General features: G+C 42.1%; 1 protein-coding gene across 1 annotated transcript in view; it reads right to left on the reverse strand.

Annotated features, from left to right (window-relative positions):
* arhgef2 (rho/rac guanine nucleotide exchange factor (GEF) 2) overlaps nucleotides 1-13,764 on the reverse strand; it is a 35,158-nt gene that overhangs the window by 17,372 nt on the left and 4,022 nt on the right. The window contains exons 2-9 of the mRNA XM_017437694.3: nucleotides 6,244-6,406; nucleotides 4,270-4,337; nucleotides 4,123-4,186; nucleotides 3,891-4,023; nucleotides 2,051-2,154; nucleotides 1,406-1,549; nucleotides 843-1,093; nucleotides 288-413 (exon numbers count right to left, since the gene is read on the reverse strand). Of these exons, the coding sequence (XP_017293183.1) occupies nucleotides 288-413; nucleotides 843-1,093; nucleotides 1,406-1,549; nucleotides 2,051-2,154; nucleotides 3,891-4,023; nucleotides 4,123-4,186; nucleotides 4,270-4,337; nucleotides 6,244-6,406 (1,053 nt within the window). The remainder of the gene's footprint in view (nucleotides 1-287; nucleotides 414-842; nucleotides 1,094-1,405; nucleotides 1,550-2,050; nucleotides 2,155-3,890; nucleotides 4,024-4,122; nucleotides 4,187-4,269; nucleotides 4,338-6,243; nucleotides 6,407-13,764) is intronic.

The following is a 13,764-nucleotide window of genomic DNA, read 5'->3' on the forward strand; positions in this document are numbered from 1 at the left end:
AACCAGACTGAAACCAGTTTTATAACTGTGTCTGAACCAGTGAAAACCAGACTGAAACCAGTTTTATAACTGTGTCTGAACCAGTGAAAACCAGACTGAAACCAGTTTATAACTGTGTCTGAACCAGTGTAAACCAGACTCAAACCAGTTTATAATGGATTTGAACCAGTGTAAACCAGACTCAAACCAGTTTATAATGGATTTGAACCAGTGTAAACCAGACTCAAACCAGTTTATAATGGATTTGAACCAGTGTAAACCAGACTGAAGCCAGTTGTGGTTTTTACCTTGATGAACTGCTGCAGTCTTCGGTCTCGAGTTAAAACATCTTTGTAGAGTTTCACAGCTTTTGGGTGTCGACTGCAGAACTCAGAATAAAGCTTCTTCATGTCTTCCGCAGTTTGGCCTGAAAACTATAAAAAAAATATAGATGTAGATTATACAGATATACAGATCTACCCTCACTAAAAACCACAGTGGCATTCGTTTTATTTCCTAATTAAAAAACAGTATTTTGATTTTAACTGATGAAAATAACTTTGTTTTTTGTCATAGTAGGTAGTATATCCTGGAACAAATGTTACCAGCCAGTTTGACTGGATACAGGGACAGTTTGTACTGCAGGTGGAGCCATTTCTCTTCTTAAATTTAAACTAAAAATCAGCTCTTTGTTATATTTTACTGAATAAAAGTCTGTTTAACAGGGACACCACACAAAAATAATGGTTTGTATAAAATACTGCATCAGATGTTTGCTCAAGGTTTTGTTACCCATTTGACTTTTCATTAACTTTCTGAGGGTGAGGGTAAAACACACATGAAGATTCAGACTTTACTTGTACCTGTCGGAGCAGCAGGTCTCCAAGCTTGCAAACGGTGAAGTTGGTGGAGCTGCCCTCCACCAGTCCTTCCTTCCTTCTGTTCAGCAGCTCTGACAGAAAGTTGGAGTGGAACTCCACCAGTTGCTCCAGGCAGGGAAAGATGGTGTGAACTACACCCGCCTCCAGCATTACTTCCTCCAGCATCCCTCGTCGGTACACGCCCTCCATGATCCGCAAAGTCCGGACGTGATGAAACTCAGTCTGGATCAACTCTGAGACACAGATCAGATTCTGACAAACAGTTTGCTTCAGCTTCTGTTGACCAAGCAAACAAAAACATGCTCCTTGGCATATAAAGCTGAGGTTTTGAATATCTTTACGTATAAAACGGTGTTAATGTACATATTGTACATACAGAATCTATGACACATATAGAGTCAACTTTGTGTTCATGTTGTGTTATGGTTGCATCTGCATCAAGTCACAGCTTGCATGTCAAGCCTGTATCTTGTCACGGCTCGAACAGCCCAATGTTGGATTTAAATTGTGCACACAGACCTGTTGTGTGAGGGTTTTTTATGTACCATAGATGACGTCCTGCTGCTTGATGACGTCTTTGTGGAGCGTCTGCAGAAAGTTGCCATCCACAGCAAGACTCCAGCTGTCAGACTGGACACAGCTGCCCTCTGTTTGCAGCTCCTCCAGCAGAGGGTTCCACCACCAGTCACCTGCAGCAGCATCAACACAGCCAGCTTTACAACGTTAAACTAAACTATCAGCACCTTAATAAAAAAAAGGTTGAATATTAGAAACAGCAGCTGATACGATACATATACAATATATGAAGTAATGCTAATTATTAGCATATTTGATTGTTCAATAACTCAGTGGATGTGATATACACTGGTTATCTGAACATCAACAAAACACCTGAAGTCAAACCTCTGTTGGACAAGAACTACACAGTTTTTATTTTTCGCACATCTTCTCATGACTATAAATGATTCTGTTGCAAAGTCAAATAAGTAATAATAGTGTTTGAATGATAAGAGCTGCTAATCAGGGGGCTGCAGGTTCAAGCCCAGCAGTAAGAAGGACATCTGGCATAAAACAATTACCAAATTATTGTGTGAGTTTGCTCGCTGTGGCAACCCCTGAGGAAGGGAGCAGTTAAAAGAACAACTAAGAGCCGATAGAATAATATTGGATCAATAAAGTTCTTGACAAACCATCGTCTGTAAGGGACTCCATGGACAAAGTTCTGTTCCTGAAGTTCAGAGACTCTGTGGACTGGGACAGCATCCTCCTGAGACCTCCAGAGTCTTCGGCCCCCCTGTGAGACAGACAGGTAAGGCAAATTTGGTTTGAAATGTATTCAAATCTAGTTATCTGCTAACTTTGTCCAGCTGAATGAGGAGAAACAGAAGTCCCTCCGATTGTTGGAAACCCGAGTTTCCTTTCTAATTCCATTAAAAACTTTTCACCCTCATATTACTGTGTTGTACTAAGAAATATCTGGAAACTGAGGGCTATCATTTCCAGTGTGGAGACTGAGATGGTCTTTAATGCTTTTATTTCATCCTGCATTGATTATCGTAATCCTCGGATGACGTCACGGGTCTTCTTCTGTTCACCTGTCTTTGTCAGTTTTTCAGTAACATTTGGTTGTTTCTCCTCCGTTAGCCCGACTGCAGCACGCCGGCAATCAGCAGCTTGAACGACGGTACACGCTGCACGGGGGCGGGTGTGAGCAGCACATGCACGAGCGTGATCGACACAGCTAAGACCCTCCTCCTGGCTCTGATTGGTTGTTTCTAACCAGGAGATGGATTTTTTTCACAGATTATCTGTCTCATAATCTACTGTCAGGACATATAGACAGTTTGAACTAATATGTCAGAAATACATTTTTATAAAAGTTACCAATTGCAGCTTTGAGGGCTTTTAGTTGAAGAATTTTTTAAATCAACATTTTATTTATTTGATAACAATTTTTGGAAGTGTTTTTTTTTTTTTACTCCTCTTAGGACACCCAAATGTAATTTTTGACCAGTCCAGAGTTTTGTAAAAACTGTCGTCTTACTTCTAACATCCAAAACTCTCAACAACCAAGCTCCATCTTACATTAAAGATCTTATTGTTTCATATTTTCCTAACAGAGCTCTCTGCTCTCAGACTGCAGGTTTCCTTGTGGTTCCTAGAGGTTCTAAAAGTAGAACAGGACGCAGAACTTTCAGTTCTCAGGCTCCAACTTCCAGTTTCTGTCCACGAGGCTGACGCTTTGTCTACTTTAAGATGAGACTTAAGACTTTCCTTTTTTGATCAATCCTATAGTTAGGGTTGGTTTGGGTTTCCCGAGCTCTCCCTTAGTTCTGCTGCTATAGGCTGAGACTGCTGGAGGACAAACTGTCCACACTCTGCTGTAATTATTTCTATCATGAACGTGTTGTCTTTGTCTTTCTTCCCATAGAACCTACATCTAGACCAGACATTATTTGTTTGTCTCTGTCTCTTTCCTGTCCTCTCTAACCCCAGCCGGTTGAAGCAGATGCCCGCTCATCCAGAACCTGGTTCCGGTTCTGCTGGAGGTTTCTTCCTGTCAAAAGAGAGTTTTTTCTGTTCACTGTTACCAATGTGCTGCTCAGGATGGGAGATTGCAACAAAGTGAAGATTCAGTGCAATCTGCTGGCTTCCTTAGATAAATATTTTTTACTAATTGGCTTTATAATGTATGTAAAGGTGCTTTTGTGCAGGTGTTTTTGGAGGGTGACTGGTGTAACTTCTGAGTTACAGCAGTTCAGAGAAAAGAAATGGTAATACCAGAAACAGATCAGCTAATGGTTCTGATAAGACCAAAGTCAATAACTTCAATGAGACCAGAGACAGAACTGCACATGGTTCTGATAAGACCAGAAACAGGACAGTCGATAGCTACCTGGATAAAATCTCAGAGGACAGTTGTATGTGAGTAAGATCTCTGGCGTTAAACTGACAGTTTCTAATGTTTCTGATTTTGTGAACTCTCACACTATATGAACTACAGTCAATCCGCTTCAGGCTCATTCTCACCCTGCAATGTTATTGGTGGAAACACTTTTGGCAAGTGAGAGGCCAGATCGAACCCGCCTGGACCCGAGCAGAGACTGACGAAGAGAGTCCGAAGGATAGATGGCCGAGCTTGGACGCTCCTTCATCATCGGAGCTGAAGAGAACAAGAAACACAAAGGATAAAGGTGTAGATAGACAGACAGGCAGGAACACAGAAAGACAGATGAACAGACACATAGGCAGACTGACTTACTCTTGGTTCGCAAAGTGACATTCTGTAGAGCTGAACTGTTTCTCACCAATGCCAGCTTCTGTTGCTGTTGAAAGGACATAGGTTGTCAGATAGGCAGGTATACAGACAGGTAAAAGGACAACAGACCTGCAAACAGACAGGAGTTACCCTCTGCTTCATCTTGGCACAGCTGGCCAGACTGTCTCTGCAGCGGTTGTGGATGGTGACATTACATCCTGTAAGACAGATAGGTATATTGGTCAGTAAATGCACTATCTGACCTTTGATTGGCTGAAAGTGAAGGAGCAGTGATGTCACATAATGCTGGAATGTATCTATGGATTACTGTAGCGAGGTGAAGTGAATCTCCAGCAACCAGTCTGACTTTGAACCTTCAAGAACTCATATAACATCTGCAGGAACCCCACCTCTCAGAGTTTCTTGGATGTCACATGATGTGTTTTGGTCAGGCAGATGAAGCCAACCCCCAATCCTAACCCCCATAGATTATTGAAAATAAACTGATTTTAAGACCAACTGTTAAATACCCAGACTGATGGCACAAGTGAAAGATTCTTGTTGACTGGGTGGCACGGAGTGCAGGTGGTCCACACCATAAACTCTCAGCACAGCCATAAGTTCAAATCTATCTGCTTAGAAAGCAGTTTTGGCCCAGTGGTAAGGAGGCCATTTTCCAATCAAAGTGCCAAGGGTTCAATTTCCAGCCATTGCGATGAGTGTCCTTCAGCAAAACAAACTCAAATCTGATGAAGTTTAGTTTGTTCATGTTAACAATTAATCTTCTTCATACACTAATTAAATTAGTCAAGGGTATTCCTCAGTGTTCAGTGCTTGCACCAATAGTCTTTACTTTATATATGCTTCCACTAGGTAAAGTTAATAAGACTGCATGGGATAAATGTTCATTGCTATGCTGATGATACTCAGCTATTATTATCCATGAAACCTGACAAATCCAATCAGTTACTTAGATTACAAGCTTGTCTTAGAGACTTAAAAACCTGGATGACTCTTAGTTTTCTGCTTTCTGTTGCCATTTAAAATCTTACTAACATCAAAAGAGTTTCTAAAAGTAGAACAGGAGGCAGAGCTTTCAGTTCTCAGGCTCCTCTCTTGTTGAACAAACTTCCAGTTTCTATCCATGAGGCTGACACCCTGTCTACTTTTAAGATGAGGCTTAAGACTTTCATTTTTGATCAATTTTATAGTTAGGGTTAGCTTGGGTTTCCTGAGCTATCCCTTATTTCTGCTGCTATAGGCTCAGCCTGCTGAAGGACAAACTGACCACATTTTCTCACTGCTGTCTTTACTTGCTCTACTCTCCATAATTGTATTTGTAATTATCTATATCTTTAACATGTGTTTTTCTTTGTTATTCTTTCCATAGAAACTACACCTGAACCAGTCATTCTGTGTTTGTCTGTGTCTCTTTCCTGTCCTCTCAAACCCCTGCCAGTCAAGGCAGATGGCTGCCCATCCTGCTGCAGTTTCCTCCCTGTTAAAAGGCCCGGCCAGCCCTACTCCTAAGCAGGAACTAAAAAAGCAGGGACCGGCCTCGAAAAAATGCTGGTGAAAACGCATGCAAAGTGAGACGAGTAGAGTGGAGCCGGGACCGTTAGGGTCCGCATGAAAGGGGCAAAGGGGACACGTGTTCAGACTAAATGTGTTTTTATGTGTGTGTCTAATCTGGGGATTCGTCTGTTTATTGTGAGGTTAGATTAACACACCATGTGTTACAGATGACAAACAACTCAAGTTGTTTATCTTGTCAACACAAAGATAAGCAATTACCAAGTCAACAATGAATCTCAAATGAATAACCTGCAGGAGAAGATTTTCTTCACAATTAAAAGGTTTGGTAGCAACACAGAATATAGCCTGGTACCTGCAGAGCAGCAACAAGTGTACCTACAACACAGAAGAGAGTAAATAAAGGTAATGAAATTTCTCTAATTCAGAAAACTAACCTTCTCCAGAGCAGGTCAGATTTCCAGTATCAGTTACTATGGTAACAGACTCAAGTAAAAAAGTGAATCAGCTTCATTGTACTGAAAATCCCAAACTTAGCCTTCCAGTGTTAATGCAGCTTTGTACAATAGGGCACTGGACAGATGTGGTTACCTGGGCAGCTGAGCGCCTCTTTGGCTGTAATACTCCTGTTGCAGGATGAGCACAGCGTTGTGGCTGACACACTCAGTGAGGTAAACAGGTGTCCATTGCTTGAGCGCGCCTCCCGTTCTCTCGCCTCCTTTTCACGCTCTTTTAGACGCTCCTTCTCCTTATTCTGAACACAGAAAACCCAGAAAGAAAAAAAAACGTCAATGTGTTTACTGTAAAATGTCCCAGTACATTTTCAACAATGCTTATTAAGAAGGCTTTTAGTTGTCCAGTTATAAGAATCAATGTTTCAGTTTGACGACAGTGATAAAACTGAATCACAAAGTCATTAATCAGACTTCGATATTAATGACATATAAACACCTGATCCAGGTGTGGGAAGAAACTTTGCTAGTACAGATAAGTGTCTATAGCACAAACTTTAACAATAATGCTCACTGATACATCTGAGTCATGTAAGTGTGCTGAAGAACAGGTTCTGTTGTATCAAACATTCTTTCTTTGTGGAAAAGAACAAAGATTGCACCAGAGGGATGGACCAGTCTAATATCTAGAGACCAGTTCCCTTCTCAGGTGGGGATTAGTGTAGTTGCTGAGATTAGATCACCTGATTAGTGGTGAAATGTTTGATTGGTAGATGAAATGTTGGTTCTCAGAGCTTCAGTGACCACAGAGCAACTTTTGATAGTAATCAGTTCAAGGACACTCACTAACCAACAAACCAATCAGATCACAGATATGAAACAAAAAGCCCAATCAGAGCACAGGCACGCACTGACCAACCAATCACAGCACAGCCACGAACAGAGCGATCAACAAATCACAGACATGAACAGACTGACTAACAAGGATAAAGACTTTTTATTGTCATTGCATGACTATCCCCAGTATTACAACAAAATGAAATTGGTATTCTGGTCTCAAAAGGAAAATAACATTACTAATAAGATAATAACAAACAGAATTTAAAACAATAACAAGTGAATAAGTAAGGTTTACATTTACAGTTGTAAAAAAGTGTGTATGTGCTGTGTGTGTATGTCAGTGTCCGAGTCTTACAGCCCATTTATTGTCTCACAGCTCTTGAGAAGAAGCTGTTTTCAAGTCTTTCAGTTTGGGACTGAATAACCTTGAATCTTCTGCCAGAGGGTAGGTGCCTAAAGAGATAATAGGCAGGGTGAATCGGGTCTTGTGTTATGTTATTTATTATTTGTAATGCGCAGGTTAACAGAAGTCAACAATGCAATGAAATGTTCAGGATGACAAAAACTGTTTAACTCTCCATAAAATCAAGCACTTATAGCATGATCCAAAAAAATGTTAAAAACAAAACCCACTAGACTTCTATTCTGTAGCTGAAGACGTTTCTCTTCTCATCCGAGGCGCTTTCTCAATTCGAAAAGGAAAGAGTGTGGAGTTCCAGCTTTTAAAGCTGAGATGTGCTGTAAACTGCATTCACCTGCAGATTAACGGACCTCCCTCACAATAGAGGCTCATTAGGGTTTCTGTTAGCCTGACTCACAGTTGGGCCACTCTGGTTACATGAATGAAGGTGTTGATTGGAGTAAAACTGACTGGGGATCAGGCCTAATGCTCCATTATAGGTTTTTGAAAGCTGAAATCTGAGACCTCCTCCTCTGTTTAGTCCTGTTGGGTTTATTGGACTCACAGACAGAGTCAGTCAGTTTCACTCCAATAAACACTATAGGAGCCATTTTTGTTTTCTAGTGTTTGGGTATATTTTGGGTGATATGTGAATTGACACTGACCTATTTTGCTCTACCACATGGGGAGGTGTGTGGGAAATCTATATAGGTGTCAAGGTGAATGGGCAGCTGTAGGTGTGGGGAGGTCATACGGTTTTTTACAGCTTTCTCTTATGTGCTGGATTTTTCTCATACATTGCCTTTCACAAGCTGCCATAGACTGCCACCTTGGATGTTGAATTTTCATTCACAGCTCATTATGTATTAAATAAATGGGAGCCTCCCCAAATGAACCTCCCAGTCTGGACATTACTCTTTGAAGAGCATCAGGACCTGGATTCCCCGCACCCAGAAGCGACTAAAAATGTAACAATTTGATAGTCGCTACAAACACTTTCATTTATGTGACCAGAGTGGCCTAACTGTGAGTCAAGCTAACAAAGACCCTAATGAGCTTCTATTGTGAGGAGAGTGAGTTAATCTGCAGGTGATCTCCTGTATGCTGACTCATTATCATGGAGATCAATCTCACAACCGTTGTGTCGTTTGGGAACTTGATGATGGCATTTGTCGCATGGACACGTTGACAGCTGTGTGAAGGGGGCAAACAAGATAGGGCTCAGCACACATCCTTGAGGGATGGTAGAGGATGTGTGCTTCCCCAAACTCATAGACTAAGGGTGGTTGGTCAGGAAGTCCAGAGTCCGGTTGCAAAGAGTGGAGTTTAAGCCAAAGTTGTGCAGTTTGGACACCGAGCTGCTGGGGATGATCATGTTGAAGGCAGACCTGAAGACCAGGAAGAGCAGCCTGAAATAGGTATTGGTTTTCTCTAAGTGCTCCAGGGCAGTGTGTAGTGATACTGATGATGTCCTCTGTTGACCTGTTAGCTTGGTAGGCAGACTGGTAGTGGTCTAGCCTGGCAGGGATGGCATGTTTGATGCAAGCCACGATTAACCCTTCAAAGAACTGCACAATCGCTTGTGTGAGTGCAATCAGCCTGTAGTCATTCAGGCTGATCACAGTTTCCAGCTTTGGGATGGGCACTATAGTAGTGAATTTGAAACTGTCAGGATTTGGGTTTTGTTTGAGTTATTTCTTTTGTATTAAGTTTATTGTTTCTGCAATTCTGTTATTTATTTTGGATTGTTTCTGTGAGTTAGAATGGCCTGAGCGGCTGGAGTAAACAGGAGACTTGAGGCCAAGAAAAGAGTGCACACTGGGTGTTTTATTCTCCAACATTGACAGAAACAAAAACCCTGCTGGGAAGGTCATCATGGATCTCAGCAGTTCTCTGAATGAAGCTAACAAGCAGCCTTTTATAATCCACTACCCCCTCCCATTAACAGACCTACCATAAACAGGGTAAACAAAAAAATATATAAATACACTAACAATCTACAATAAATAACTAAAATATCCAAATACTTTAACAATCAACATCTATTACCAAGCACATTTCTGAAAACATTCCTATAAATATAAATAGTCAATATTAAACATCCAAAGTGCAGTGTTCTCTCCCTCAACCCCCTTTCAATCCATAATGGTTTCTTCCAGAAGAACCTTTAAAAGGTGCCCTCTGTATCTTCTGTTATTATTCACCTGTCCTCAGTTCTTTATCTGTCAGCCTGCCACGTCCATCCACACCTGTCCCTCGTTTGTAATCAGTCACCTGTGTTCAATTACCAAGCACCCTCACTCCATATAACCTGGTTCTCATCTTCCATCTGTCACTGGCTCATTGTTGCTTTCATGTACCCTTCTCTACCCTCAGTCTGTAAGTTTTTGTTGTTTAGTCTTTGCTGCCACATCAGCATTTTGTTTTCTTTTTAATTAAATTACCGTATTTTCCGGTCTACAATGTGCATCGGATTATAAGGCGCAGTCTCAATTATGGCGTCTATTTCTGTACTTAACCCATACATAAGGCACACCAGATTATAAAGCACATGCTAAAACAGACAGTCTACAAAAAAAAAGGTCACGGAGGCAAAACGGTGAGTTTGGTTGAACTTTATTCTACTATGTAACAATACACTTACATTATTTTTTTTATCATTCTTCTTCCACAAATCCGTCAAAGTCCTCATCTTCTGTGTCTGAATTGAACAGCTGGGCAATTTCGCCATCAAACATGCTAGGTTCCCTCGCATCATTATCGGAGTCAGTCTCGTTGCCAGGTGGCTGTTCAGCAATGATGCTGGCTTTTGCGAAAGCTCGGACAACAGTTAAAGGAAATACCTTAGCCCAGGGATCCACAATCCATTCACATATGATGGCGTAACTCACCCAGCGCTGCCCCCATCTCAGTAAACGTGTTCGCCGTCTGTCATCCATCACTCCCACACCACTCGCAACTTCCCTTTAAATGCCCTGCTAACACCAATGTCCAGCGGTTGGAGTTCTTTTGTTAATCCTCCCGGAATGATGGCAAGCTAAGAATTAGTTTGCTTTACTTCCTTTTCCACAGCATCGGTGAGATGGGCTAGCATGGAGTTGCAGACCAACAGGGACGGTGATGCATGGAAAAAACCATCTGGTCTCCTTACGTACGCCTCTCTCAGCCACTCTATCATTGGCCTTAACGATGACTCTGGCTGGAAACTTTTCTTTTGGTAGCGTCTTCCTCTTAAAAACTACCATATGTGGAAGTTTCTGTCCATTGCCATGGCAACCAAGAACAACAGTGAAAGCTGACTTGTCATTGCCTGTTGTGCGAGTCGATACTGTGCTGGTCCCCTTCTTCTTCACAGTATGGTTCATGGGGATGTCAAAAGTGATGGGGACCTCGTCCATGTTGGCGATGTGTTTGGGCTGGATTTTTTTGGTGGTAATCTTGTTTACGCAGTAGGTGCAGAAGATGGCCAGCTTTTCTTTGTAATCTGCTGGAAGTTGCTGTGCCACGGTAGTCCTCACGCGGTTGGAGAGGTGACACCATTTCACAAAACGAAAGCACCAAGACGGACCTCCCGGATAGTTTTCAATCTTCATGTCTTGTGCGATCGTTGTTGCCTTCAGATAAATGGTGACTGTAGAGACGCTTCTCCCAGCTGTTCTTTGTTCAATAATCCATTGTTCAGGTTGGTCTTCTAACTGTGGCCACCTCGCTTTGTTCCCGCGGAAACTCTGTTTGGTCTTCTTAACTTTGCGCAGTTCATCTTCTTGCTTCCTCCACTTCCGTACCATAGATTCATTGATGTTGAATTCTTTCGCAGCTGCTCTATTCCCATGAACAACCGCATAACTGATAGCCTGTAGTTTGAATTGTACCTCGTAAGCATGTCTCTTCACTGGCGCCATTTTGGGGGTCCTGAGAAAAACAAATGTTGTTTTGCAGCATACTGGTGGTATAACTGCTGGAGGCGTGGCGGACGTAAGTGTACATATTATGTAATGTTCTCTGATTGATTTATCACTGCCAACGTATGTACCGGTACTGTACATATTAATGTACAGGCACAGATTTTGGAATTCAGTGCATACATAAGGCACACCGGATTATAAGGCGCACCACTGATTTCTGAGAAAATTGAAGGCTTTTAGGTGTGCCTTATAGACTGGAAAATAATATTTACTTTAGAGCTCCTTGTGTGTCTGCATTTTGGGTCCAAATCCTCCAACCACTTATCCTGACAGAAACATGATAGGAAGACTGTATGGTATTGTCTGAGGTTAAAGATGTTTGTGAATACCCCAGCAAGCTGGTCTGCACATGCTTGCAGGATACGTTCGGGAACACCATTAGATCCTGTCGTTTTTCTGGCTTTGACCCAACTTAGCACATTTTTCACCTCGCATGTGACCAACCTGATTGACCAATCAGAACTATGATGGTCACCAAAGACCCAAAACCTGGAGCTGAAATACAGTCTAGAATCTAGGTCTGAAATTGTCTATACTGATCCGTACTGATCAGTAAACTGACAGTAAAAATACTTCAAACTGTTGCTCAGCAAACTGGTGACAGATAGTGATCAGCTGATCAATAAATAAAGAGCTCAGTGATGAAGACGAAGAAAGAATGCTCTGTCTGCACGGTGGGGGGAGTCATGAGACAAAGAATGAGAGCGAGTGAGCTGAAGTCATAAGAGAGAAAGACAGGCAGAAAGAAACAGAGAAACACAGAAAAAGACAGAGAGAGAGAGAGAAACAGGGAGAGACCTTTGACCTTTAACAAAATTTTTATTGTAGCTATTTCATACACATCTAGAAAAACAGTATTTTCAGTAATTCTACATTTCACACTTATTTATCTATCGACTTTTTATAAAACTTATAACAAGGGAGTCTTGAGGCACACAACATAAGACACCACCAACCCCCTGAACAAAGACAAACTTCAGTAACAGGAACCATTTAGAAAAATACCAACTTAATCTTTAAATGTGCTGCCACCAACCCTTTAAGCAGAAGTTCTGAATTTACAGATCCCATTCCCATTATTTTGTTTTTCCAAAATACTAACTTTTGCTTGTCCTATCAAAATGTTTACCAGACATTTCTACACTGATGTTCCAACAACCTAAAGAGTGAATTTAGTTTGGAGCACTGAAGCGAATGAGGCGTTTGTCATAATTAAAGCCCTCTAATCTGCAAAGCAGCACCAAAGCTGTCTCAATTTGAAGCTGGTCTTCCTGATAGAGGAAACACTACGTCGCCTGGAAATGAAAGGCTGTGATATGACTGTGGATGTCTACTAGTTCTTGGCCCCGTTCAGACAGACTGGAACAGCAATGCAGGTCTAATTCAATGGAAACCTCCCCAGAAGAAGTTACCAGTTTCTTCTGCAAGACCATCAGAAGTGTCTCCTGTGGGTCCAGAACAATAAACCAGTGCTAGAGCATTGAGGACACTGGATTATTGGCACCCAAAGTCCTCCCCCAGTAGAACAAGTTGGGCTGGATCCAAGTCAAATGACACAATTGGGCACTTACATTCTCTGGTAACCCTTCCCAGTTCTTTTTTGGCAGTCATCAGTCCCACAAAATACTCCTAACACTTTTGTCCTTTCTGTGTTCCACAACAACCCAGCCTTTATTCAGTTCTGACTCAAGGAACCGGTAGATGGACAAGATTGTTAGAGCATAAGGAACAGTGACTGTTAAGCTGTTGTCATACTCCATAAGAAGTCACAAAGTCAGCTCTTATTGACTTAGTTGCGTAATGAAAATTGTGTCATTTTGTTATCATCGCAGCTTCGCAACACAATGCCCAGGCCAAACCTTTTCTCACAGGGGTTTGCACCAAGTATTGTGTGATTGGTCAGAAGTTGTTGTGGGCGTGTTTATGCAGAAAAGCCAGAGTGCTTTAATAGAGTCACTTTGCTTCTACTGCTTCATTGAGAAGCAGCTGACCGAGGCTGTTAGAAAATACAGCTGTCTTTACAACTGTTCCAGTAAAACAAGTCGATGACAGTGGGAAGAAACCAGTTTTAATGCTGCAGGAGTGAGGAGCAGCTTCCCAGAAGTTCTAAGTGTCTGGTGGACTATGAAAGGTGGATCAGCCTCTGTCTGAGAGGCCTGTTGGGTTTGAAATGTACTTGGATGTTCTCAACCTAACAGGACACTCAGATAGAGGCTGGTCCACCCTAAGGACAAAACATCCAAACACAAACTGAGTGGTGTGGTGTATGAGTTCAGTGCAGAGAGGAATGTCCATTGTGTCCTGGGTCTTCCTCTGGGCCTCCTCCCGGTGGGACGTGCCCAGAACACCTCACCAGGGAGGCGTCCAGGAGGCATCCTCACCAGATAACCGAGCCACCTCAACTGGCTCCTCTCGACGTGGAGGAGCAGCGGCTCTACTCTGAGTCCCTCCTGGA

This window comes from Kryptolebias marmoratus, linkage group LG4 (genome assembly GCF_001649575.2).
Source record: "Kryptolebias marmoratus isolate JLee-2015 linkage group LG4, ASM164957v2, whole genome shotgun sequence".
Classification (NCBI taxonomy): Eukaryota; Metazoa; Chordata; class Actinopteri; order Cyprinodontiformes; family Rivulidae; genus Kryptolebias; species Kryptolebias marmoratus.